General features: G+C 41.6%; 1 protein-coding gene across 3 annotated transcripts in view; it reads right to left on the bottom strand.

The window, feature by feature from the left end:
• Positions 1–20,894, bottom strand: part of baz1b (bromodomain adjacent to zinc finger domain, 1B) — a 96,326-nt gene that overhangs the window by 31,316 nt on the left and 44,116 nt on the right. For all 3 annotated transcript variants that reach the window (XM_043718704.2, XM_043718706.2, XM_043718707.2), the window contains 6 exons: positions 19,683–19,810; positions 15,418–15,535; positions 14,352–14,450; positions 7,985–8,162; positions 4,624–4,800; positions 298–445 (listed from right to left, as the gene is read on the bottom strand). In XM_043718704.2, the coding sequence (XP_043574639.2) occupies positions 298–445; positions 4,624–4,800; positions 7,985–8,162; positions 14,352–14,450; positions 15,418–15,535; positions 19,683–19,810 (848 nt within the window). The remainder of the gene's footprint in view (positions 1–297; positions 446–4,623; positions 4,801–7,984; positions 8,163–14,351; positions 14,451–15,417; positions 15,536–19,682; positions 19,811–20,894) is intronic.

Raw genomic sequence — 20,894 nt, 5'->3', positions numbered from 1 at the left:
TTTTGGGCATTCTGAAAACTCTCAAAAATGCCAAGAACATAAAGGAAGTATACTGGCATCTGACAACAGGAAGTGAGGTAAATATTTCTAGTTGAAAATCTTAAAGTCATCAATACTCTTAAACCACATTTTTAAGCTAGGACTTTTGCTTCAAGTAATAGTTAACCAGATGTGTATTTTCTTTTTAATCTATATTTGTGAAAATGTCCATTGAAATATATCTAATAATGTTTTCTACTGACCGGCTTCTAACACAACAAATTTTAAAAATCAGTTCATATGGAATCATGTGCTTACCTTTCTTACGACACACTTTACATCGGGCATTTTCAGTTGACATATCCCATTTGATACAGGCATCCAACATTCCGAGTAGTACATGCATACGAGAGAAGGTCTGAGCCTCTCGTATAGCACACTTCCACAGCTCCAGGGCAGAAGCAACCTGTGGCAAGTTAGTGAAGAGACAATTATAAAATAAGAAAGTTTAGAAACAAAAAAAGTCTGATCCTTACTGATTGTAAATAAACAGAGCCAAAGCTAGGAAGGGAAGTCCAGAAGCGGTTACAGTGTCAGTAAAATCTTCAAGCAAAATGTTGCAAAGGCAAGCTGTGACTAAACACAAAAGAATAAAGAGCAGATACAAAGTTTTCTTTAAATTACAACACATTAATAAGGAGAAATAATATATTCATTATATAGTATGACTACAGGCAACCAGGCTGTTCTGTAAGCAGATTCAATGATTGATACACTGATGTATTGATTCAGTATGAAATGAAGCAATTTAATGATTCATATCCAGTCTCATTTTAGGAAATGTTCTCGCTCTTTAAAGCACATGTGAAAAACATGGACAGTCTTTCTGACTACAAAGATCATCATACTCGTGGCTTATACTATCATATAGCTAGAAGAAATGTAAATGCTTCACAAATCTGATATATTTAACAATAATATAAGTGGAGTACTTTATATTGAAATATTCCCTTTAGACATTTTCTAAACTTTTAACTTGATGCAAATAAAATTATTTGGAAACTACCTTCACTGATTTCTCCAAAGAAAGCAGTCTCATTGCTACAACTCATTCTGCGAAGCATAAATGACTAATTTTCAACTGCAAGCCTGAATAGTGAGCTTAACCTTCCTGGTAGCCTCAAACTCCAATCATAATCTTACAACCAAGCAGTACCTAACAAAGATCAACTCATCTATGTGAATTCTCAATGACCGTTTCCTCTCTAGCTCAGGTGCACCAAGGACGATCACAGAACCCACCCAGTCATGCTAAGTGATGTCAATTAACAGTACAGAGGAACCTTGATTATCCGAATATCAATTATCCAAAGGAGATCTTGAAATCCTGACAGAAACATTACATCAAAGAGGTGTTTCCAACGCTGTCCGTGTCTTTTGTTTAAAATAATCAAAAATGAATTCGGGCTTACTGAAATGCTGCCGAGAACTGTCCTAGACATCGATGTGAGCCTAGGCACTGTCTCCAAATAACTGACCACCCACCCTATCTCTCTCCTCACATTTTCCCTGGTGTTCTACACAGGGGTGTATCTTAAACTCTCCTTCCCCAGACAATCTCTCCAACATTGCCCTGCGCAAGGCAAAGGTGGAACCTGTCAAAAAGTTGCATGCGTGGCTGCACGCTTGTGCTATTTTGAGACTCATCTGCTAAAGGCAGCAGCAGTCTTATTGTTGGTGTTCAGTCCAGCTGCACAGGGTGTGTGTGTGTGTGGGGTGGGGGGTGGGGTGTGCAGCACAGACAGGGTTGGGGGTGGACAGGGGCTCACACACAATGTGCTGCTGCCTAGTCTCCTGAACGGGGAGTGGACTTAGCAAGCACTGTGTCAATCCCATTGAACTGATGGGGGCGGGAGGCTACAACAATGCTGCAGGTCCCTTACACACAAGTGTATCTCTGCTCAGAAACAGACCCTGAGACAGAGAGGGAGCAAGGAAGGCAGAGCGAGGAAAAAGAAAACTTCAGAAAACTCACGAGGCCCAGAGGAGAGGCATTGAATCAATTAACCATCTTATCAATTATTCGAATGAAATGGTGCCCGCCCATCTCGTTCATATAATTGAGGTTCCTCTGTACTGTATACAGATTGTCATTTGGAAGTCACACCTCTGATGTGCAAGCTCAATGACAATGGCTTACCAACTGAACCACAAAAGTAGCTCAATCACCATAGAATCCCAAAAGTGTGGAAACAGCCCATTTAGTCCAACGAGCCTACACCACCCCTCCAAAAAGCATCCCACCCAAACCCACCCTCCTAATATATCCCTGTCACCCTCATTTCCCATGGTTAATCCACCTAGCCTGCACATCCCTGAACACTATGGACAATTTACCATGGCCAATCTACCCAACCTGTACATCACTGGACTGTGGGAGGAAACTGGTGCTCATGGAGGAAATCCACACAGACACAGGGAGGATGTGCAAACTCCACATAGACAGTCAGCCAAGGCGAGAATCAAACCCAGGAACCTGGCACTGTGATGCCGCAGTGCTAACAACTGCGAACTTTTAAAAGTTTCTTTTAAAAAAATAAAGCTCCCTCTACTTTTAGCTATTTCAATCAACATTTTCTGACATGTTATGGCACACTTCCGGAGCAGATGGGACTTGAACCCAGGCTTTCTGGTTCAGAGGTAGAGACATTACCAATGAGCAAGATTGCAAAGAATGCAGCACTTTTTAAATAAACCACAAAGGCACACACTGGTCCAACTCATCTTGTCGATCTTTTTAAACATCAATTCATTCAGCACATTATGACGTATCTTTGGAGCAGATGGGACTTGAACTCCTGGTTTAGAAGTTGGGACACTACCGTGGCATCATTAGAGCCACTGAGAATTCAGCTCTTAAATACAAAGTTTGATGAGCATCAACAACATTCACTGCTCGAGTTGTTTTGTCTTTAAATAGACCTGTATTTCTATCTCTGATAATCAGAACAATTTATTAATCACAAACTTTGGGAGTTTTCCAATTACATAAAACAGAGAGGAATGGTATGACAATGCCATATCTGTGCTATAAAAATAAAAAATACAAGCCAGCAGTCAAATTAAAATCGAAATCACTCCTTGCCATCTGCTATTCTCCAAAGCACACTAGAGTCTCTCCTGATAATTTGATTCAGTTTACAGTCTGTTCTTGCTATTACTGGCTAGACAAATGGATAGTCAATGGTCACCACACATGGCTAGATTAAATAAATGTTTATTCAGCAATAACTGATTACTGTGGAACACCACCAGCACCTAAATAGAAGCAGGCACGTCTTAAGTAAAAAATAGCAGCACAATACTCTACTTCATGAAAACGACTAATCAATTACTGCCTGTTCCTAATGTTATCCCTCTCCTGAAATACATAAAATAAATAACTATTCCATTCAGTTACACTTGCTGATACTGCCCCCTCTCGTTCACACCCATGCAATGTAATACAACTGTATTCAGCTCATAAGACCAAAAGCCATAATAAGGCCATAATAGAGTTCTGCACCCATTATTCTGTTTCACAGAGGAACTTAATACCAACAATACAGTACTCACACTGACTTTGCATAAAAATTACTGAAATGCAATGCGTTCATATTTGCTTACTTGAATTGCACTTACTTCAAATGCACAACACTTTTTCCAAAACTGGAAGCAGCACTTTCAAAGTGGGTTAAAATAGTGGTACTATGAAAAATTAGAAGCGATGAATTTTATGCAAATTGAGTTCATTATGTAATGTTAAAGCAAATTGATTTAAACATTATTTTCCTTTTAATGTACTGGCACAGTTAAGGCTGGTGGAAACACTCCAATCAACCACACTTCCATTTTGTCATCGAAAGTTGGGTTACATTAAAAACAGAACTTGCATTTTATGGTGCTTTTTAATGCAGTAAAATGTCTCTTGTCCTTCATAGGACTGTATTTAGATAAAAAAAACACTGAGCCAAAGGAGACATTAGGACTTGTGACCAAAAGCTTGGGCTTAGAGAAGAGTTTTAAGGACCAGCTTTAAAGAAAATAGTTACAAGGGAGAGACAAGTCCAGTAATCCAGAATCCTAGACTAATGTTGCGGACAACATGATTCAAATACCAACACGGCAAAATTTGAATTAGAACATAGAACAGTACAGCATAGAACAGGCCCTTCAGCCCATGATGTTGTGCCGACCACTGATCCTCATGTATGCACCCTAAATTTCTGTGACCACATGCATGTCCAGCAGTCTCTTAAATGTCCCCAAAGACCTTGCTTCCACAACTGCTGCTCTCACAACTCTCTGTGTAAAGAACATTCATCCCCTCTATACTTTCCTCCAACCAGCTTAAAACTATGACCCCTAATGTTAGCCATGGGAACATAGTCTCTGGCTATCGACTCTATCTATGCCTCTCATTATCTTGTACACCCCAATTTGGTCCCCTCTCCTCCTCCTTTTGGAATTCAATATCAATCTGGAATAAAATGTTAGTCTAATCGCAATGAACCTGTCAGTGTTTGTTACAAAATCCATCTGGTTCACAATGTTCTTTAGGGAAACAAATCTGTTAAGTCATCAGGCTGAAATTCTAAAACGTACCTTAGCTTCTTCAGCCATTTTCTTCTCCTCATCGATTTCCTCTACTTTTGTTTCCTCGCCTACTTTTTTCTTCTTTTGTTTGGGTGCCATAAAACCTTGCAGGAATTTCTTTATTATACACTCTTGCAGTGTGATCACACACTCACCCAAATCTTTCAGGCTCTCCAGCGAGCGTACCTGGTAGATTAAAAGCAAAAGATTAGAAAGCAGTCACTTGACAGAAGGCACAGGTCCAATAATTATGGCTGAGAAACTAGAGACTTTGGAAAATCCAAGTCTTCCCAGTCTGACTCAACAATATGATCCTATGCACCAATGGCAGAAGAGCAGAAAATGTTTGGACCCCAGTGTCAATCAGCATTACAAAAAATAAATTGACAAGAACTACTCACTTGCTCTCAATTTTCTAGAAAGCAATAGCTAAATCTCAGAAGTAATTTACTGGCAACAATGTGCACTGGGACACTGAAAACATGAACATAAGCATCAACAGAAGTTCTGCATCCCTTACCAGAAAAAAATGCTGAATTACTAGGAAGATAATTACTTTTCTTTTATCTCTCTCTTTGCTTATCCTCAACTGTTGAATTTTTATTTCTGCAAGTGAATGATACATGCACTAGCCACTACGTGGTTCTCACCCACCTGTATCTTCACACAAATGAGCAGAAATAGGCCATTTGGCCCAGGATAACGCTTGACTCCCTTATTTGTCAAAAAAGTTTCACTGCCTTAGAAGTATTCAAAGCCCCTGTTTCTCCATCATCCTCTGGGAACAAAGTTCCAAAAGCTCATAATCTTTAGAAAATGAGACTCCTAATCTGAGTCTTAAACAGGAGACTGCTTATTCTTACACTGCATCCACTTTTTTTTAGTCTGGCTCCTCCCTCATATTCTTGCAAAGTTCAATAAGGTAACTTTAATTCTTCTAAACACAAATAACAACAGTAGCAGCCTGTCCAACCTTTCGTCAAAAGATCCACTTCCCAGCCAGTTGACTGAACTTCCTCTGAATTATTCCTAACTCATTTATATCTTCTTAGGTAGAGTAAATCACAGTACTCAAGATGCGATATTACCAATATCATACAAGTCTGTAGTAAAACATGCCAACGTTAAGTTTTCATCCCTGCAATAAAAAAAAATTCCATTTGTCTTGCTAACCATTGGCTGCAACTACATCCTAACTTTGTGATTCGTGTACCAGATCACCCAAATCCCTCTATACATCTGTATTCTGCAATCCTTCTCTATTTAAGTAGTATGATACTTTTCTATTGCTTTCTGTCCATGTAGACAAGTTCAAATTTTCCAGTCCATCCACTTAACCTAATTTTATCCCTTTGCACTCTCCATTCTCTTCATAACTTTCTTTCCTACCTGTCTTTATATCATTAGCAAACTTAACCATACATCTGGCACCTTCATCCAATGTCAACTGCATAGATTACTACAGCCACAGCAGTTCACAGTGATTCTTGCAGTACCAACTAGTGACAACTTCTCACTCTGAGAATGGTTCTCTGATTCATGCTTAGTCCTACATATCTGCTTTGTCCTTGATGATGAATGTTCTTCAATCTTAGGAGCCTATTGAACTGTCTCTTAAATGTAATTAGAGAGCACCTTTCTAAGAAGAGCACTGCAGTTCTTGGAATTCAGTGAAAAAAAAATCCCATCTCTCTAAACATTTTGTCAATCATTTAAAATCAATGACTTCTAATTATTGACCAATTTACCACTTTTTTTGCTCTTTAATCTCCAAAAACCTACAAACTAAAAATCATTCTTAAGTCACATCATAAATTTCTGAGTCCTAACTTTTCCAACATCTTGTCATTGAAGTTTTTTTTCATTCCTGGTTCCATTACAGTAAAGTTTGTCAGGCATTTCTAAAATATGGGGTCCAAAATTGCCTACAACAGGGCTTAGGGGCCAGGACCCCAAGTGGGGTCAGAGCTGAATCGCTCGGATTCCAGATTCGTAGATGCCAACAGCCACCTTCCCATCCCAGATCTTACAGTTCTCACTGAGGAGTCAAGACAATTTTCAATATGGCCCACAATACTTCAACTGAGACCTAATTGGAGATTTGTAAGGTTTGCTATGATCATTTTGATTTTGCATTCTATTCCTCTCATGTCTACTTATGGAATGAGAATCTTCATTAAAGTTTGATCTTTTTAACCAATTTAGCAGCTTGCTGTGCCATCTGCAAAGATTAATGTAAATGGACATAAGGTCTCTGTGATCATCTACCTTTTCAAAATTATGCTGTTTATATTACACTGGCTTTCAACAGCAGTCCTTCAAAATTGCATAATTTTACACTTCTCTATACTGAACTCCAATTGCCATGTTTTTGCCCATATCATCCTTAACCCACTCTTTCCAATTGAAAGTTTAATGGTTTTCAATAATTTACCCACCACTTTTATTAAGTTAACACCCAACCTCTAGTGCTATTGCTATGTCCAGTAAGGATTGAAAAGTAATAATCAATTTTACTCAATTCTACCTTTCCTCGGTTCAATAACATAGAATGCATTCCATCTAGACCTGGCTGACTTACCAACTTCCAGAACTGTTAGTCTTTCTTACTCGTTAGTCCACAACACCAATCTCCACTTGCAGTACAATTTTCACATCCTCCACTTCCTTTGTGAAGACTTTTGTAATACCTCTACATCAAGACTTTCCTTTAGATTTTTAAATGTGCACAAACACTTGCTGAGTTAAATGCTTATAAAATGTTTTAGAGCTTAATACAACTTTTTTTTTCTGCTGACCTTTTCTTTTAACATCTCTTTGCCTTCTGGACTAACATCTTCAATTCCCTCCTCTATTTCCTTACTATTCCTGGTTATTAACAAAATTTGTTCTTGATGTAATACTTGAAGAAATGATAGAAAAAGTATTTCTATAGAGAGGGTGATTAATAAGAATTTATAAACTCAGTTGAGAAAGACATTTTTAATACATATATGTGTGTGTATATATATAAATAAAAATAAATTGTTATTTTAAATCCTGATAATATGTTCTTAATGAAGAATCCAAATCTAAATTTATCTGAATAGGTGTCTGGAACAACTATGCTTTGCTGGGCAAGGACCCCAGAGTTTTACTGTCCCACATTAGGGAGCAAAGTAAACAACTGGAACTAAGCCAAACTTTCATTCTGACGTGAAACTGGAAAATGAAGCACTGATTCTTTTAGCTCTCCTTTGCTGGGAACCAGTTCATGGATTCTGAACAACTATTACAAAGAAACACTGTTAAAATCCCCTGTGTAATACAGCTGGTCACCATATAACTAGCTCTTTGCTAAGAACAGTAGCATGTTTGTATCATTACTCACCCTCTCCTCAAACTCATCACATTTATCCATGTATCCTAGCCCTCCCTTTTGCAGTCGAGTTGCCACTTCAATCAGGTCAGTTCGCAAGTAATTGAGGAGCTCCTGATGGCCATCACAGGACTTGAGGCCAAGATTTGGTTTCCGTGCCAAGTGTAGTGAGTGAAGGATATCTTGATACCTAAAAATAAGAGCAGCTATTTTAAAAAAATCAACCTATATTAAGCCAATTATGCAACAAAGATAGATTTTCCAATTAATAAGCTCAATAATTTTTATATCAGTATAAAAGACAGTCAAGATAGTTGAAGATGATGACTGATAAAACCGGTCCATACAGATGGTATTTACCAGTAGACTAATCTATAGTATGAAAAATTAGTTTATTTTCTATAGTTAGTTGCAGTCAGTGCTCAATTACAGGGAGAACTGCGGTGTACTTAAAACATTGTTGACTAGGAAGATAGCAAAATTAAATCAGGTGATGCTCCTTCTCAATTTGCAATAGCGGCTTATTCCGTAAAGTGTGCATACATAGGTCAGGTCAGTTCTGGTCATCCTCGCCCCCAGCTTCACTCACGAGTAATCATTCAAGAGTAATCATTTACTGAAGGTACTACAAAGTATCTGGCCTTGTGAAACATTATTCCCAGAACAAGTTAGCATTCCCAACAGTGAAAAGGAGAGAAATGTGAAATATAGAATACTTAAACATTTTCTCCACTCCAATTACAGGCAATTTATTAAACTTAGAAATGAAGAAAATAATAAAACAGATTTAAACACAGGCAATCAGATAACTCACAAAAAAGTCACATGACTATAGTCAAGGGAGTGCAGTTGATGCAATTACTATACACTCCTGATTTCCATGTATGTATACACTTCCTTCAGAGAGCATTCATTATCCATCAGATGCAGGAACCAAACTGTTTTTCCATTCAAGTCCTCAGGAGTTCGAGATCAGTCTTATTACCCAAACAAGATTAAGTGACTCAGCACCAATGACTGACTCTCATACAATTCAAAATTACTCTATAATATATTTAAAACCAGCCAGTTAATGATCTTGTTTTACATCCTTTAGCAGATAGATGCAAAGTATTGTCTCATATTCTTAAACCAAGTATTATTTTAGTAAGTGAATGTCTTTTGTCACTAATGACTTTGCAAATCATTGCACAACAACCAGGTCCCAGTGGAAAGGCAAGAGCTTCAGGGAAAGTCAACTTGAGTACACTGTGCAACAAGCCAAGAAAGTAAATGGCTGTCGTTTCTTTTTCCAAATGAGTTAAATAATTTGTTCCTGGAAAACCACAAGAGAACCTCTCTTTTCACAAACTAAATCTTCCTTAACTTAGATGTTTAAACCAAGATTACTACATCAAGAATTGAGTACATCAGCTGACAAGCAAATACAAGTCTAGTGGAGAGAAAGAATAAACGCAAACAATGACAATGGAAAAAATCTCTCTCTTAAAAACAGTCCACTATATTTAGCACTGCACCTTTAAAGATTCTGGTCATTAAGTTTGCACACTTAAAATACTGAGTCACTCTGTAGGAGCAGGAAATATTTTCATCAACGTTATGTCATGTTCAGCTTTGCTTTGAATAATTATCTTACTTCAGCCTTATAATAAAACTAAGTAAGCCAATTATGGAAACAAGATCTCTTGAGAACAAATAAAATTGCATGCTTTGCAGAGACAAAAACCTGTAAATCCACTCAAAGTATGCATTGAATCAAAGACTTGTATTCAGTAGTTACAGTAATGCAATATCAGGATAGTTGAAAGCTTAAATTTGCAGGTTAATGATATGCAGGCAATTCAGTAGGTAAAGCGAGTGTAACATACTGAAAAGTTGAAACTTTATTGCTGGAACAGCACAGCAGGTCAGGCAGCATCCAGGGAACAGGAGATTCGACGTTTCGGGCACAGGCCCTTCTTCAGGAATGAGCACAGAGTGTTCAGCAGGAGAAGATAAAAGGTAGGGAGGAGGGATTTGGAGGAGGGGCGTTGGAAATGTGATAGGTGAAAAGAGGTCAAGGTGAGGGTGATAGGTCGTAGTAGGATGGAGGCGGAGAGGTCAAGAAGACGACTGCAGGTCAGGAAGGCGGTGCCGGGCTGGAGGGATTCGGCTGAGACAAGGTGGGGGGAGGGGGGGGTGAAGAAACTGGTGAAGTCCAAGTTCATCCCCTGTGGTTGGAGGGTTCCCAGTCGGAAGATAAGACGCTCCTCCTCCGACCGTCGCGTTGTTGTGGTTTGGCGGTGGATGAGTCCAATGACCTGCATATCCTCGGTGGAGTGGGAGGGGGAGTTGAAATGCTGTGCTACAGGGTGGTTGGGTTGGTTCGTCCGGGTGGCCCAGAGGTGCTCTCTGAATCGCTCCGCAAGTAGGTGGCCTGTCTCCCCAATATAGAGGAGGCCACACCGGCTGCAGCGGATGCAGTAGATGATGTGGGTGGAGGTGCAGGTGAATCTGTGGCGGATATGGAAGTTTCCTTTGGGGCCTTGGAGAGAAGTGAGGGGGGAGGTGTGGGCGCAAGTGTTGCACCTCCTGCGGTTGCAAGGGAAGGTGCCGGGAGTGGAGGTTGGGTCGGTGGGGGGTGTGGATCTGACAAGGGAGTCGCGGAGGGAGTGGTCTCTACGGAAAGCTGATAGGGGAGGGGAGGGAAATATATCCTTGGTGCTGGGGTCTGTTTGGAGGTTGCGGAAGTGACGGCGGATGATGCGCTGTACATGGAGATTGGTGGGGTGGTAGGTGAGGACCAGTGGGGTTCTGTCCTGGTGGCGGTTGGAGGGGCGGGGCTCAAGGGCGGAGGAGCAGGAAGTGGAGGAGATGCGGTGGAGGGCACCGTCGACCACGTCGGGGGGGGGAAATTGCGGTCCTTGAAGAAGGAGGCCATCTGTGTTGTACGTATTTTAAACTGGTCCTCCTGGGAGCAGATGCGGCGGAGACGAAGGAATTGGGAGAATGGGATGGCGTTTTTACAGGGGGCAGGATGGGAGGAGGTGTAGTCCAGGTAGCTGTGGGAGTCGGTTGGTTTGTAGTAGATGTCCGTGTTGATTCGGTCGCCTGAGATAGAAACAGAAAGGTCTAGGAAGGGGAGGGAGGAGTCCGAGACTGTCCAGGTGAATTTGAGGTCGGGGTGGAAGGTGTTAGTGTAGTGGATGAACTGTTCAACCTCCTCGTGGGAGCACGAGGTAGCGCCGATACAGTCATCAATGTAGCGAAGGAAAAGATGGGGGGTGGGGCCAGTGTAGTCGTGGAAGATGGATTGTTCCACATACCCTACGAAGAGGCAGGCATAGCTGGGGCCCATGCGGGTGCCCATGGCTACTCCTTTTGTTTGGAGAAAGTGGGAGGATTGGAAAGAAAAGTTGTTCAGGGTGAGGACCAGTTCGGTCAGTCGAAGGAGGGTGTCGGTGGAAGGGTACTGGGTGGTACGGCGGGAAAGGAAGAAGCCGAGTGCTTTGAGTCCTTCGTGATGGGGGATGGAGGTGTACAGGGACTGGATGTCCATGGTGAAGATGAGGCGTTGGGGACCGGGGAAGCGGAAATCCTGGAGGAGGTGGAGGGCGTGGGTGGTGTCACGAACGTAGGTGGGGAGTTCTTGGACTAATGGGGACAGGACCGTGTCGAGGTATGCCGAGATGAGTTCGGTTGGGCAGGAGCAGGCTGAGACGATGGGTCGTCCGGGGCAGTCAGGTTTGTGGATTTTGGGCAGGAGGCAGAAACGGGCGGTGCGGGGTTGTGGGACTATGAGGTTGGAGGCGGTGGATGGGAGGTCCCCTGAGGTGATGAGGTTATGGATGGTCTGGGAGATGATGGTTTGGTGGTGGGGGGTGGGGTCATGGTCAAGGGGGCAGTAGGAGGAGGTATCTGCGAGCTGGCGTTTGGCCTCAGCGGTGTAAAGGTCAGTGCGCCAAACTACTACTGCGCCTCCCTTGTCAGCTGGTTTGATGGTGAGGTTGGGGTTGGAACGGAGGGAGTGGAGGGCTGCGCGTTCCGAAGGTGAGAGGTTGGAGTGGGTGGGAGGGGTGTGGGAGTTCAGGTAGCGGTTAATATCGCGGCGGCAGTTTGCTATGAAGAGGTCGAGGGCAGGTAGGAGGCCAGCACGGGGTGTCCAGGTGGACGGGGTGTGTTGGAGGTGGGAGAAGGGGTCGTCAGAGGGTGGGCGAGAGTCTTGATTGAAGAAGAAGGCACGGAGGCGAAGGCGGCGGAAGAATTGTTCGATGTCACTCCGTGTATTGAATTCATTGACCCGAGAACGTGTGGGAACGAAGGTGAGACCTCTGCTGAGGACTGATCTTTCATCCTCAGAGAGGGGCAAGTCTGGAGGGATGGTGAACACACGGCAGGGCGGGGAGCTAGGACCTGGTGTGGGACTGGAGCTGGATGTGGAGGCGGGGTTAGGCCTGGGGGCGGGGACAGAGGTCGGTGTGGAGGCGGAGTTGGACATGGTGATGGAGACCGGCGGGGGGGCAGGGTTAGGCGCGGTGACGGAACTCGGCCGGGGGGCGGAGTTAGGCGTGGTGGCGGAACGCGGCGTGGGGGCGGAGTTCGGCGCGGTGACGGAACGCAGCAGGGGGGCGGGGTTAGGCGTGGTGACGGAACGCGGCGGGGTGGCGGGGTTAGGCGTGGTGACGGAACGCGGCGGGGGGGGTGGAGACACATGCGGCGATGTGGTCCAAATGTAGGTTGCTGACGTCACTGGGGGCGGAAGTAGCTGCGGCGACCACGGAGACAGAGTTCTTCCCCATAGCCGCGGAGGTACCGCAATTTCCGCAATTTCCCCCCCGACGTGGTCGACGGTGCCCTCCACCGCATCTCCTCCACTTCCCGCTCCTCCGCCCTTGAGCCCCGCCCCTCCAACCGCCACCAGGACAGAACCCCACTGGTCCTCACCTACCACCCCACCAATCTCCATGTACAGCGCATCACCCGCCGTCACTTCCGCCACCTCCAAACAGACCCCAGCACCAAGGATATATTTCCCTCCCCTCCCCTATCAGCTTTCCGTAGAGACCACTCCCTCCGCGACTCCCTTGTCAGATCCACACCCCCCACCGACCCAACCTCCACTCCCGGCACCTTCCCTTGCAACCGCAGGAGGTGCAACACTTGCGCCCACACCTCCCCCCTCACTTCTCTCCAAGGCCCCAAAGGAAACTTCCATATCCGCCACAGATTCACCTGCACCTCCACCCACATCATCTACTGCATCCGCTGCAGCCGGTGTGGCCTCCTCTATATTGGGGAGACAGACCGCCTACTTGCGGAGCGATTCAGAGAGCACCTCTGGGCCACCCGGACGAACCAACCCAACCACCCTGTAGCACAGCATTTCAACTCCCCCTCCCACTCCACCGAGGATATGCAGGTCATTGGACTCATCCACCGCCAAACCACAACAACGCGACGGTCGGAGGAGGAGCGTCTTATCTTCCGACTGGGAACCCTCCAACCACAGGGGATGAACTTGGACTTCACCAGTTTCTTCATCCCCCCTCCCCCCACCTTGTCTCAGCCGAATCCCTCCAGCCCGGCACCGCCTTCCTGACCTGCAGTCTTCTTCTTGACCTCTCCGCCTCCATCCTACTCCGACCTATCACCCTCACCTTGACCTCTTTCCACCTATCACATTTCCAACGCCCCTCCTCCAAGTCCCTCCTCCCTACCTTTTATCTTCTCCTGCTGAACACTCTCTGCTCATTCCTGAAGAAGGGCCTGTGCCCGAAACGTCGAATCTCCTGTTCCCTGGATGCTGCCTGACCTGCTGTGCTGTTCCAGCAATAAAGTTTCAACTTTGATCTCCAGCATCTGCAGACCTCACTTTCTCCTCTAACATACTGAAAAGGAAGGTCCCAGCATCCATCCCGAGTTTGTACCCAGTTACCAATATCGGCCTGAGTGACTACTGGAATGTTAAAATTGGCCTTAACTGCTCTAGAATAGAGAAACTTATTAAAAAAAAACACGCACAGTTGGTATGAATGTCTTTCCGTGAACGAACAGACTATACCAACCAAAAATCAATTATGCTGATAATGCACTGGATGGTATGTGGCATCATGGAACCATGATCTTGCATGAGGTTTGTGCTTTCAAGAGAAGATATGGAGGGATAAACTTTCAATAGCTACAGTCAAGGATGCAATATGTACTGCTGATATAGCCAGTATAACGTGGACAGTATTGCTCACTAGGAATATTTCTATTAAAAAAAAGACTTTGATAGTGAGTTAACACTGATAGTTCAGTTTGATGATCAAAGTTTGATGATGCTGAAATTACAAAGAACATGTGCAGATTCTGCTCTTCCGAGAAACGTAAAGCAAGCTATGGAATTTTGAAGACTTACTTTTTCTGAAGGCGTTCTTTGAGCGCACTCTCTCTGGCACCTTGCACATGAAGACAGTTCAGGAATTCATCTAGTTCTTTCTGAGTGTCACACATAAACCTGCAGATAAAATCAATAATACTGCCAATCAATACTTCCAGAGGTAGAAAGTACTGACTCACAGTGAACAAATGCCTCAACAGAAAATATTAAAATACTCAAATCTCTAGGAAAAAACAAACATGCCTGTAAAAGTCAAACAAATCATCCCAATTAGGGTTGCAGAATCCTTGAATACAAGTTTAATTAAACAAATAATGCGCAGGATGTTAATCGTATGAAAAGTTACAAAATGCCAATGAAGACATTCTAAACTTAAATGTGAGGCCAAATTTATTCAAAATGTTTTCATGAACGCTTTCCACTCATTATAGGACAGTTGACTTATTGAGTCATACAGCATGAAATTAGATCATATGATCCAATTTATATGAGCCGACCAGACATTTCAATTTGACCAGCATTTGGCCCATATTCCTTGAAACCCTTCTGGTATATAATGTAAAGAAATATTATTTTGCTTTACTGATCACAAATATGTCTTAGGCCTTTTTTTTTTAAATGGGATTCTGAAACAAGAGTTCAAGATTTAAACTCCAGAAACAGTTCTGAAACATAGTTCAAATTTTGTGCAGTAAAAACATTCCCCCAATATGTTACGGCTGCAATTTTCTCTGCTCTTAAGTTGGTAATTTAGGCTACTTAATGTTCTGCGGACATAAAAACTGACATGGTGAGAGTATGTAACTGGAATATGGAGTAGGAAGACATTCAAGCTGAATCTTTATGCCAATTGTAACTAGGTCAACTGTTGCCCTTGCATTGTTCAGAGTCCCAGAACACTCCCCTTTACTTGGTGCAAGAGCATTACTTGTGTAGTAATACCACACCAGTCGTTAGAAAAAAAATGCTTGTATTTGTATTTAAAACCAATAGATTTTGACTAGTTTCTGAAACTATTCACTGCAGCAAAGTCTTTTACTATTAGTTAGGAGTAAACATGGTTATATGTAAAAGGAGGACATACCATAGATTCTGCCCTTGTTTTGGTACAGTGGTTTCAATGCAAATGTCTGCAGTATGGGAGGACCCCTGGTGGCCACTGTCATTTAAGCTGCTCTCAGCAATGCTGTCATCATCATTACCTATTAATTTCCGGATATAACAAAATCAGTTTAAATCAAGTTATGAAGAGACCAAGTATCAGCATTCTTAACATAATTATCCAAATACAATTAAACAGACAAACAGAAACATACACTTTCTACCAATCATAAACTGATGCAGTCACAGCTTCTTTTCCACAAGGGAACTTTCAAAAACCTTGATCATGTTGTTGTTACTCATCAGGATCAACAACACAGGAAAACAGAAGTTTCCCTTTCCAGTTGCATCATGTCTGATGCAGAGAAAAGCTTTCCCAATTTCATCAACACTGATTTTAATTTCACAAGTTAGCCATCTTTAGCCTTTCAAACAAGATAACCAATCAGTATCAAACCAGGAATTAGATTGACATGATACAAATAGCAGAGGATTTCTAACTCCAACCATTATATGGGATTTGAATAGAGATGAAAATTGCAAACAATACTCCAGGTGCAGTCTCACTAGTGTTCTGTATAAGTGAAGGAAGACATATTTGTTCCAATGTACAAATCCTCATGATGAAGACGAACATATTACGAATTGTCTGCTGCACTTGCGTACTGGCTCTCAGCAAATTATGAACAAAAACACTCAGGTCTCTTTGAACAATAACATTTTCCAGTCTCTCTCCATTTAATAAATATTCTGCATTTTTATTCCTTTGACCAAAGTGAATAACCTCACACTTAACCAGATTATATTCCATCTGGCTCTTTCCATCTCAGCCTATCTAAGTTCCTTGAAACCTTTCTGCAACCACTTCACAACTCACATTCCAACCAAGATTTAAATCATCTGCAAACTTGCAGATGTTACAACTGACCCCCAAATCCAAACCATTGATATTGATGGGGAAAAGATGTGGCCCAAGATTGATCTATGCAGCGCTATACTGGTCACAGTCTGTCCATGTGAGAATAACCCATTTATTTCTCAACTCTGCTTCCTTCCTGTTAACCAATCCTCCAACTACGATACAAGTATATTATACCTGATCTTATTTGCTTTAATTTGCTTACTGAGCTTCTGTTTGGGATTTTATCAACAGCCTTCAGAATCACCAAGTGTACCATATCCAGGTTCTCTCACATTGAACTACCAGAAACATCTTCACAAAAAAAACTCTGATCAGATTTGCCAGACATGAATGCTGTTTTCTTTAACAGTGGGATTATATTTGTAATTTTCCAATCTAGAGGCATTGCTATAGAGTAAACATTTTTTTTAAAGGTGGTCGCCAATGCTTCCACTATCTCTAGAGCCATTTCTTTGATGCATAATGTGAAAGCCATTGTGCCCCAAGTATTTGGGAACTGTCAGTCCTATTAATTTCTCCAATAATGCAATATTACAAAGACTGACACTCTCATCAGACCCTTGCATCTTCATATTTCAGGGAGGGATGTTTTGTCTTAAGACACACAAGAGCTGGAAACGTAGTAGGGAATTTGGTTCTTTGAGTCTGCTCTGCTATTCAGAGATCATGACTGATCTGATAATCCTCAACTCCACTCTCATGATATATATCTCCATGTCCCTTGATTCCATTATTGAATAAAAATCTGTTTATTTCAACCTTGAATAAACTTATCATTTGCTATGACACTCTGTTGTAAACAATTCCAAACATTCATTACCCTCAAAAACAAATTTCTCATCTGTGTCCTAAATGGGCAGCCCCTTACTCTGAGGTGATGTCTTCTGGTCCTAGACTCTCCCACAAAGGAAAACAACCTCTCCACATCAACTCTGTCAAGACCTATTTGAATCTTGTATGCTTCAATAATGTTTTAAATCTTCGAAACTTTAGTGAGTACAAATCCAACCTATTCAACCTCTCCTTTTAAGAAAATCTCCCCACACCACAAATTGTCCCAGCAAACCTTCTCTGACTGCTTCAAATGCAAGTATATCTTTCTTTAGATGAGGGGCCCAAAATTATTCACAGTATTCCAGGTATTGTCTGATTAGTGCCTTTACAATTTTAGCAGGACCTCTATTTTAATACTCTATTTCCTTTGAAGTAAGGGCCAACAGTCAATTTGCCTTCCATATTACCTATTAAACCTGATTATGCTAGCTTTTTGGTTTGTGTTGTAGCCTTCTGCAGTCTTTCTCCATTTAAATAATATTCAGCCTTTCTATTCTTTCTGCCAAAGTGCATGACCTCATATATTCGCACATTATATTCCATCAGTTAAGTTTTGCCCATTCACCTAATCTGACCATATCCTTCAGCAGACACTGTCATCCCTACTACTTTACTTCTCATTTTACTTGTGTATCATCCTTAATCTTGGCCATTATGTAGTCACGTTACTCATTCAAGTCATTAATATATCTAAATAATTGTAGCCCCCAACACTGATCTGTATGACATTTCAATAGCTTCAGGCTGGATTTTGAAAATGCATCCCCCATCCCAAATTTCTGTCTTCTATTTGTTACTCAATCCTCTATCCATGCTAATATACTACTCTCAAAATCATGAGCTCCAATTTTATAAAGTATCTTATTGAATACCTTTTGGAAATCCAAATATATTGTGTCAACCGATTCTCTTTTAGTTATCCTGCTTATTATCGACTCAAAGAATTCTAATACATTTGTCAGGCATGATTTCCCCTTCATGAAGTCAGGATGACTCTTTGATTCGATTATGCATTTCTCAGTGCTCTGCTATTACATCTTTTATGATAAGCTTTAACATTTTCCTAGTAATAGATGTTAACCCAACTGGCTTATAGTTATATATTTTTTGTCTCCTTCCCTTTTTGAATAAAGGCACTACATCTTTATTTTCCAATTATCGCTGGGACTTTTCCATAACTGAAGGATTATTGGAAGACTACTATCAGTGCATCCAATATCTCTGTAGCCACTTCTTCTAATAACATAGGCTGTAATCCATCAGATACAACATATTTTGAGCCCCGTTAGTTTCCCCAGTACTTTTGGTCTTTTGATAGTGTATTTATTCGTTCTTCCACCTTACACTTTAACCCTCCGATTATTTATTGTTTTCAGAATGGTATTAATGTCATCAACAATGAAAGACAGACATAAAACACTTAATCAACATCGCTGCCATTTCCTGGTTCCCCATTATTTCCCTAGTATCATTCTCTAAGAGGTCTATGTTCACTTTGGCCTGTCTCTTTTTCATATTTAAAGAAGTTCTTATCCATTTTTTTCATTCATTTGATGGATGTGTGCGTTACTGGCGGGCCAATTATTTCGGGGATAGTTATTAGTAATATATTAATAACACAAATATCAATCTTTAAAATTAAGAGTTTAAAAAAATCTCTTTAGAAGTTATTTAAAATCAAGGAAACAAATTATGACATGAAGGAGATAGACCAGAATGTGTCTATTTTCTTATTGATACTGGCTTCACCACGTAAAACCATATTGAAACGTTTGGCTCTGTAAATGCAGGGCAGGTCAGGCAGCATCCAAGGACCAGGCCTGACCTGCTGCAATTTTCCAAAGGTACACTTTTCGATTAAGATCTCCAACATCTGCAGTCCTCACTTTCTCCTAGCTGATGTAAAATCATAGACAGACCTAGATAGAAATAAATGCCTACCAGTACCGAGCCAGTGATTGTATCCCCTAGACGACAGATGACAAAGAACCGCAAATACCAATATCGCCAGTTTCTTGCCTGTAAACTCCATTTGCAAAAGTATAATCCCATGCTCAACTGACACCCAAACCAACACTTTCAAACTTAGATCACAGGAAAGTAATCAGGAGCAGGATAAACGTAGCTAATTTTATTTCTTGCCTGATGTTGAGGCTAATTTTAGCATGGTCTTTTAGTCCGTATTGCTGAGTATAATACTTAGACCAGGAGGACAACTGATATTCTAAATCATTTTAAGAACAATGGTTTCTTGATTTTGAGTTAAGAAAGACTGGCATTCATACAGCACTTATCACAACATTAAACAAAACAAAGCACTTCATAGCTAATGAAGTACATTTGAAAACACAGTCACTGATGTACTACAGAAAACTCAGGGTACAGGGCATTGTCCTTTGCCATAAATTTTTTCAGTTATTATTATGTATATAGAATGAGTACAAGTAGCTCTGTTCGGAGGTAAAGAAAGAAAATAAAGATTGCAGTTTTACTTTTGGAATCCTGGTCTTCTTCATGTTGAGTGTATTCTTCAGGAATGGTAAAGCTGTAGTCAATGCTGTCATGCACCCAACCTTTCTCTACATACAGACCAGGCACCAGATCCGAAAACAGCCAGTATCTACAGAAAAGGTGAAGCACAAGTCTGTTTAGATGAAGACAAACCCATGCAGGACCAAAATCCAACATTTGTTTTAACACATTTCCATTATAGCAAAACATCAGCCTGAAGTAATTAATATTTTTCAAGCAAGTTCACAACATCTAAAAGCCATTGCACAACATGATTTGCTTTTGCAATTAAATACTAAAATTTTAACATTCTTTTACTCCTCAACTTCATCCAGCTCATGATAAACTTAGTTACTTTCCACAAACGGTACTCCCAATTTCAAAGTGCAAAGCAACAACAACAAACTCCTGCGCAGTACATTTCCAATTAAAACTAAAGATTCTGAACAGATCATCGGGGTCTATTTTTCATTCCCAGTATGTGGGCTTCGCTGACTGGGGCAGCTTACATTGCTCTTGAGAAGATGGTGATAAGCTGTTTTCCTGATTACTGTAGTCCACGTAGTCTACGTACACTATAGAGCCTTTAGGGAATTCCAGGATTACAGCCTAGCAATAGTGAAGGAACAGCAACATAGTTCCAAGTCAGGGTTGTGGCGATCATGGAGGGAAACTGTACATGGTGGCCTTCCCAGGCATTTTCTGTCCTGCTCTCTATGTGGTAGAGGCTGTTGATTGTAAAGGTGCTGACAAAGGAGTGCAATGCAACTTGAAGATAGTACAAACTGCTAACATCATGTATTAGTGGCAAAGGTAGTAAAATATTGAAAGTGGTTATTTGGTGCCAACTAAGTGTGCTGCTTTACTCAGAATGATGTCAAGATTCCAGAATATTGTTGAAGCTACACTAATCCAGGCAAGCAAAGTATTCCATCACATTCCTGACTTGGGCCTTGCAGATATTGGACAAGCATTGGCAAGAAAGGAGGCAAGCTACTCACCTCAGATTTCCTAGTCTCCGACCTACTCTTGTAACTCCAGCAATTATAAAGCTGAAACAAGAATAGAAATTGCTGGAGAAACTCAGCAAAGCTGGCAGATCTGTGGGAAGAAAGCAGAGTTAACAAATAGCTGCAGTTGCTGCCAGACTTGCTGAGTTTATCCAACAATCCAACTGTTTCAGATCTCCAGTT

This window comes from Chiloscyllium plagiosum, unplaced genomic scaffold (assembly GCF_037043375.1).
Source record: "Chiloscyllium plagiosum isolate Xiang-an unplaced genomic scaffold, Cpla_swu_hap1 HiC_scaffold_31, whole genome shotgun sequence".
NCBI lineage: Eukaryota > Metazoa > Chordata > Chondrichthyes > Orectolobiformes > Hemiscylliidae > Chiloscyllium > Chiloscyllium plagiosum.
The sequence above is the reverse complement of the archived record's forward strand: the minus strand, read 5'-3'. Positions and strand labels throughout refer to the sequence as shown.